Raw genomic sequence first — 7,092 nt, forward strand, 5'->3', positions numbered from 1 at the left:
ATTTTTTTATTATAAAAGAAATAAATAAAAATTATATACACTGCCGTTCAAAAGTTTGGGATCAGTAAGACTTATGTTTTTAAAAAAAGTCTCTTCTGCTCATCAAAGCTGCATGTATTTGATCAAAAATACAGGAAAAAAACAGTAATCTTGCAAAATGTTATTACAATATAAAATAATGGTTTCTATTTTAATATCCTTTAAAATATTTCTTTCAAAAAAAGAAAGAATAAAAATTTACTGACCCCAAACTTTTGAACGGTAGTGTATATTGTTAGAAAAGATTTCTATTTTAACTAAATGCTCTTCTTTTTAACTTTTTATTCATCTAAGAACCCTGAAAAAAAGTATCACAGGTTCCAAAAAAATATTAAGCAGCAACAGTTTCCAGCTCTGATAATAAATCAGCATATTAGAATGATTTTTGAAGATCATGTGACACTGAAGACTGGAGTAATGATGCTGAAAATTCAGCTCTGATCACAGAAATAAATGAGATTTTCAATTATATTAAAATAGAAAAACGTTATTTTACATCATAATAATATTTCACAATATTACATTTTTTTCCTGTATTTTTGATCAAATAAATGCAGCCTTGATGAAGGAAAGAAGGAAAGCAGAAGAAACTCCTGTAAAAAACATTAAAAATCGTTCTGATGCCAAACTTTTGACCGGTAGTGTATATAATAAATATAAAAAAAATATATAGGCTATGACTCTCACCGCTCGCAAGATCTGGTCCGTCTGTCTGATGAGTTCCTGGATCTGTTTGAGCACATTCACCTTCATGTCCTCCAGCTCCTGCTGCTGTGTCGTGGCGTCTGCGATGCAGGTGCGATACGTCGCCTCGGCCTCCTCCGCCTGCGGACACAAACATATCCATCTTAAAGGGGATAGATATATCATGAAAACAAATTAGTCGACTTGATTGTTTTGCTGTTAGTGAAGGATGGAGCAATTAAAAACGGCAAATCACAGCCCATAAATACTTGTAACTTGGAATTGTTGCATCAATATTATAAAATCACCCCAAAATTAAGTTAAATAAATGAGCAATGATATCTTGAACCCTATTTTAAGTCATACATTCAGATTTTCATTGTGATATTATTTTCAAACTCTCATTACTGTTACGCATACTGACGTTATTGCATTACAATAAAAATGTCTTCAATTGTCATGAAAATAATCTCAAAATCCTATGATCCTAAAAAAGTAATTATGCAATTTTCTTTATGCAAAAAAAAAAAAATACATATAAGAATACATTTAAAAAAAAAAGTAAATAAAAAAATTGCAGGGGGGAAAAAAATAAAATGATAATTAGAATAATTACATTTAATAACAAAGATAAAATGTAGCGGATGATAAAGAGTGTCATGTTAATCTATTCAGCAAAATGTTGGTTCCCTGCATGTGACCGCAAAAGCACAGTCAGAATTAACAATTCACACAAAATGTGTGAAATTAGCTCATGTTAGGTCATTTCCTGTTTGAGCGAGAAGGGTCTGGGGCTGCAGCTGGCGCTTGCACTCTCAGACGTGCATTCTCAGGCTTGCACTCTCAGACGTGCATTCTCAGGCTTGCACTCTCAGACGTGCATTCTCAGGCTTGCACTCCAAGCTGCAGCCAGACCCTTTTGGTTTGAGCTGGCTGACCTTGTTGCGTGCTTCCTCTTCTAGTCGCCTCTTCTTGTCCAGAGCTTTAGTGGTTGAGCCACTTCCTGTTCCGCTTTGTTCCTCTTCCACCTTATTGGCCACTGTCCGAGCTCTCTCGTACTCCTCACAGCGGCTCACGTACAGGTGACGTGCCTTACGGAGATTACTCTCGGCATCGGCCTGATGAACACAGACACATACACCTCTAAATGCATTAACACAAATGCACATATATATCTTTGATTTAGCAGGGTTTAGTTGAGTTATTTAGTTAGTTCAGGGTGGACTGAATCTTTACCAGTTTTCTCTTGGCCCTCTGCCACTGCTCTTTAATGTCTCTGCGCTTCTTCTCATGTTCCTGCCTGCGCTGCGTCATGGGCTGAACAAGAAAAAGAGAACAAGAATGTTTTTTCATTTCATTTGTTTCTTTCATTAGATCCGCTTGGGTAAATCTCATAAACGCTGCCAAGAACACATCCAGGTCACTCAAAACCCAAAATAAATAAATGAGAAATTAAAATATCATAAGGGAAACCGTATTAGAAATAGTGCAAAAAAAAAACTCTTAATGATCCAAAAATTAGGCTTTAATTTTTTAAATAAATTAAATGTATTATATTAAAATATAATATAATAATATAATACAACAAATTTATAATATAATATAATAACAAGTAATAAACTTAAACACAATATTTATTGTATTATAAAATATAAAAAATATGTATAATTTACTTATCTAGATAATGCCAAAAAAAAATCTTAATGATCCAAAAATTAGGCTTTAATTTTTTGAATAAATTAAATGTATTATATTAAAATATAATATAATAATATAATACAACAAATTTATAATATAATAATAAGTAATAAACTTAAACACAATATTTATTGTATCATAAAATTAAAATTATTTATATTTTATAAAAATATATATATTTTTTTAATTCACTATTTTAGGTATTGTGTGGTGAAATGTGCAAAACTATTTTCACGCTGTCATCCTGCTGTAATGTGTGTTCAGGTTCAGGTGTGGTACCTGTAGAAATGAGTGTGTGTAGATGTTGTTTGTGGCCTGCTGTAAACCGCAGCTCTGCTCTGAGTCCTGCTCGAGAGCCAGAGAGAAGATAGACAGCAACGGCATGTGTTCCTGAGAGAGAGGTAGACAAGATTGAGAAACCTCCTTTACTGTATGTACAGTAAGCATGTGACAAAACAAAAACAGATTCTGTATCACTTAAAGGAATAGTTGATAATTCTGTATTTAAATAAAAATTCTAACCCTGATTTTTCATTTTCTGTGGAACACAGGCAATGTTCACGCTGCTTTTTTTCAATAAAACAAAAGTTGACAGTAACTGGGGCTGACAGTGTGCAAAAATGCCTAAAAACACCATAAAATTATCATAATTTTAAAAACAGTCTATATGACTCGTATGCTACATGTGCTTGAACTGCACAGGTTTTGCAAATCACTTTTCAGATTTTTTTATGATAGTTTATTATGGTGTCTTTTAAGATGTTTTTGACCTTGATGACAGAATTCGTATTCTTTGGTGACTGTTTTACAACATAAACACTAATGTTCTTTCAATCTGCAGAAACACAATCTAACAAGCGCAAGGGAAGCACGCCGATGTACCTGAATGATGTTTTGTTTGCAGGACTGGTAGAGTCTCTGAAGACCTTTAGAAAACTCATTCTCTGTGAAAGAGAAAAATAGAGAGGTCCAGGTGGATGGCTTTAAAATGCATTCATATAAAGAGGTCTGAGTATATTACCGGAAACCATTTAGAAGAGAGACAGACACATGTGTTTCACTAACCACCAGACAGGTCAAGAAAATGGCATTACCGAGAGCGATTCTCTTGTCTACGTAGCTGATGATGTCCTTCATGTATTTGGCGATAGATTTGGCATAATTCAGAGCCGAGTCCACGCCACCTTCACTGCGCTGCAGGAGAATATCAACTTCCTGTGGACTCACTGCTGACACACACGGTAAACATCAGCCATCCCATATATGAACAAATAAAAAATAATAAAAACATTTTTTTAATAATATAATATTGTATTATTAAAATATTTAAAAATATATTTATAATTTATTTTAATATTTATATGTATATATATATATATATATACACTGAGCAGTATATACTATATGAGTATTAACAATAAATGTTTTACGATGCATGTGAGTTATGTTTGGTTATCATTGCATAAATAAATAGTAATTTTTTTTTACATGTGATCAAATAATGAGTCAAGTTCTCAGCTCTCAGTTAAAAATCACTGTTGATATCACTTACGGTCCCATTCATTACACTAGAGATGGAAGATCAAGCTGAGTGCATTGCATTGTGGGATCTAGTTTCTGCACATGATAGAATATATATTGTATTCTGTGCATACGGTGCACTACAAAATAGTAGTTGGTCTGCTATTCTATGCATTACTAAAGACAATAAAACAGCGATTCACTCACTGCAGTCCTGGTGGTCGTATTTTCCTCCTCCTTCAGGACCCTGACCTGATGACACCCTGTACAGGTCCTCCATTGACTAAACACACACAGGAAAGAGGCAGAGCTAGGTTTTACATTTACGGTAATAATGTGCATTATGAAATTAAATTGTGTGGATTTTGATTTCATGTTGATTTTGAGGCTGAGGTTAGAGTCAGATACATGTGGTGAGATGCAGTAGTGTATATATGACTTCCTTTTCTCAGGGCTGTGGGGGAGATTTGGTGCTTCCATTAGTAGTATTACTTCACCTTACAGCAGCTGAAAGTACTACTGAGGAGGCAGTAACTGAACACACTCTCGCCATCATACGCAACACTGGAAAATCATATGCAACTCTTTTGTCACCCTAATACCTTTGACCTAAACTATTTTCTATTAGAAATAATAGAAAATAGAAGTCATCCAGAAATGTTAAAGTTAAACTTTCAATAATTTAACAACACATTTACATGTTCATGATTCTTTGATGTTGGTTAATGGTCACATGATATGTAGGTAAACAATAGGTACATGTAGGTAGCTTTTATTCTAAAATTATTCATTTATTCAAAAAATTTTTTTATGATTTAATGAATTAGCTTTTCACAAATATTAATGATTTTAAATTATTAAATATTTAGCTAAATCCTGCTGTTTATTTCTAGTTAATAATTATTATTCAGATGTTTACTGTTTATTTATCATTTTATAGCAATGCAGAATCGAAGGCTAATTCAAAAATTATTGTCTTAATAACAATACTTCAATAAATTGTCTACAATAATTTAACAATATAATTTTTTACACTCTAAATAAATAATTATAAGCAATCTTTCAAATTGATATTTGATAAAAATTCTAACATTTTCTCACAATAATTTTTTTTTATATTTAACTGTTCATCTAATTGTTTATTTACTCAATAGTCCTCATTGGTTTTGCACTAAAAATCAATAAATTGTATCACTGAAGAGTTATATTTTTAAAATAGCATTGCCCCTTTAAGTATCTTCAAGTACTAAGCTACTTTTGTTAGTAGTTTGTAGTGCAGTCCTTCTTTAAAAAACTTTCTTGACTAAAACTGAACTACTGTAAATAATGAGTAATCGCTTGGTAAACTACAGATTCAAAGTAGCATGACAAACAATGTTCAACAACTCTATGGTAAAGTGCATTTTAATGAAGGAAGTGCGACTTCTAGTTGTTTCTGGGAAATTATTTGAATGTCTCTTCTGGACATTCAAATTATTCTTTTGTCATCAGTGGCATTCTAAGAAGTGTTTCTTGAAGACTCACGTCGTCAGGAACTCTGTCGTGTCTGTATAGAGGTGTTGAGGAAACAATATGCTTGCAAGACAACGCAGGAAGCGACCCACACACACACACACACACACACACACACGCTTCCAACAACATCCGCACACACACACACACACACACACTCACCCTGCTTTTTTCTGTCGGCGGCAGGGACAGAAGAGTAGTGCTGTCAATCTCTCCCATCAACAACTCTGAAACACTGACAGAAAGAGAAAATACTGCTCAGATGCTGCTCTTTTGTAGCTCAGAAGTCATGAGAATAAGAGGTATAAAGCGAATGTGGAGAGCAGCTCAGATCATTTTGAGTTCATATTGAGATCTCTGACTTTTGCCTGCATACAATATATGGGTAAATCTGAGCACAGCTTGAGAAACTGTTGCGATCTCTTCTGAATCTCTAGAGGAGACACATGTGAGATTACTGGGGCATGAGAAAAATCAGTAATTCTTTTGGATAGAAACATCTGAGATATTAAAGAGATTTTGATCTTCTCTGTTCTTCTGTAATCGTTCTTAGATAAAATCTGTATTTGGATGCACAAGACAATGTTATGATGGATAATGCAGAGCAGTATAAATTTCACATTTTAATAGGGATGCACGATATATCGGCCACCATATCGGTATCGGCCGATAAATGTTCATTTTTACTGATATCGTTATCAACCCGATAAGAAAATTTGGCCGATAAATAATGCATTATTTCCTTCAGAGACACTTCAGATGCACACTGTTCACCATGATGGATTTTAATTGCTTGAAATATTATTTAAATCACTTCGATAAGGAAAATACAGTTAAGTGCAACTTGTGCAGGGCAAGTCTTTCATATAGGCTTCATAAAATTATAATGAGAACATGCAGGACAAAATAAAGTACACATTCTGAGTTACACATTCTGATTAGCACATAATTTAGTTTAAGTTCACTTGTGCATATGTTTATTTTTGTGCATATAAGTTGTAATATTATGTTTATGATGTATAAATATCTGATTCTCATTTGGCCTAATTAACCCGCAAACAAAGCACTTCAGTTTACTGGTGTTCATTCAGCTCTTCAGCTTCAGCGCACGCAGCTCGAACAGCAATGCTTTTAGCATTTAAGATGTTTCTTTTTCAAAATAGTTGATGCATTATGCCACTTTTATTTTTATCTTATTATTTTCACCAACAATATGGTTTAATTAAAATAATTTCATTATTGTCCGTGCAAAGGTTATTCCGCTTTATTTATCCGTGGCATATGCATTTTGATTCTTTACATGTAAGTAATGTTGTCCAATGACTTGTTTGCATTATGCATTTTTATTTTAGATTTAGATTATTTTGATTTAGATTTATCAGCCAACATATCGGTTATCGGCTTTCAAATTTAAAGAATTATCGGTTATCGGTATCGGCCAAAATGTTCATATCCCTCCATTTTAAGAAGGTGAAAATGTCATGAAAGAATACATTTTTTTTTAAAAAGTAGTTTTAAGGGATATATACCTGTGTGTGTGTGTGTATTAATGTGTGTGTGTATATATGTATATATATATATATATATATAAAATTTATTTATTTTCAGGATTCTTTGATGAATAAAAAATTATATACA

General features: G+C 32.9%; 1 protein-coding gene across 3 annotated transcripts in view; it reads right to left on the reverse strand.

The window, feature by feature from the left end:
* Positions 1 to 7,092, reverse strand: part of LOC107660383 (minor histocompatibility protein HA-1-like) — a 32,694-nt gene that overhangs the window by 8,744 nt on the left and 16,858 nt on the right. For 2 of the 3 annotated variants that reach the window (XM_016449661.1, XM_016449658.1), the window contains exons 5-12: positions 5,617 to 5,689; positions 4,150 to 4,225; positions 3,516 to 3,650; positions 3,304 to 3,365; positions 2,701 to 2,811; positions 1,960 to 2,040; positions 1,662 to 1,841; positions 727 to 864 (exon numbers count right to left, since the gene is read on the reverse strand). In XM_016449661.1, coding sequence (XP_016305147.1) covers positions 727 to 864; positions 1,662 to 1,841; positions 1,960 to 2,040; positions 2,701 to 2,811; positions 3,304 to 3,365; positions 3,516 to 3,650; positions 4,150 to 4,225; positions 5,617 to 5,689 — 856 coding nt within the window. The remainder of the gene's footprint in view (positions 1 to 726; positions 865 to 1,661; positions 1,842 to 1,959; positions 2,041 to 2,700; positions 2,812 to 3,303; positions 3,366 to 3,515; positions 3,651 to 4,149; positions 4,226 to 5,616; positions 5,690 to 7,092) is intronic. The other variant, XM_016449659.1, reaches the window with a different exon arrangement.

Source organism: Sinocyclocheilus anshuiensis, unplaced genomic scaffold (assembly GCF_001515605.1).
Source record: "Sinocyclocheilus anshuiensis isolate Anshui unplaced genomic scaffold, SAMN03320099.WGS_v1.1 scaffold1433, whole genome shotgun sequence".
NCBI classification, from domain to species: Eukaryota; Metazoa; Chordata; class Actinopteri; order Cypriniformes; family Cyprinidae; genus Sinocyclocheilus; species Sinocyclocheilus anshuiensis.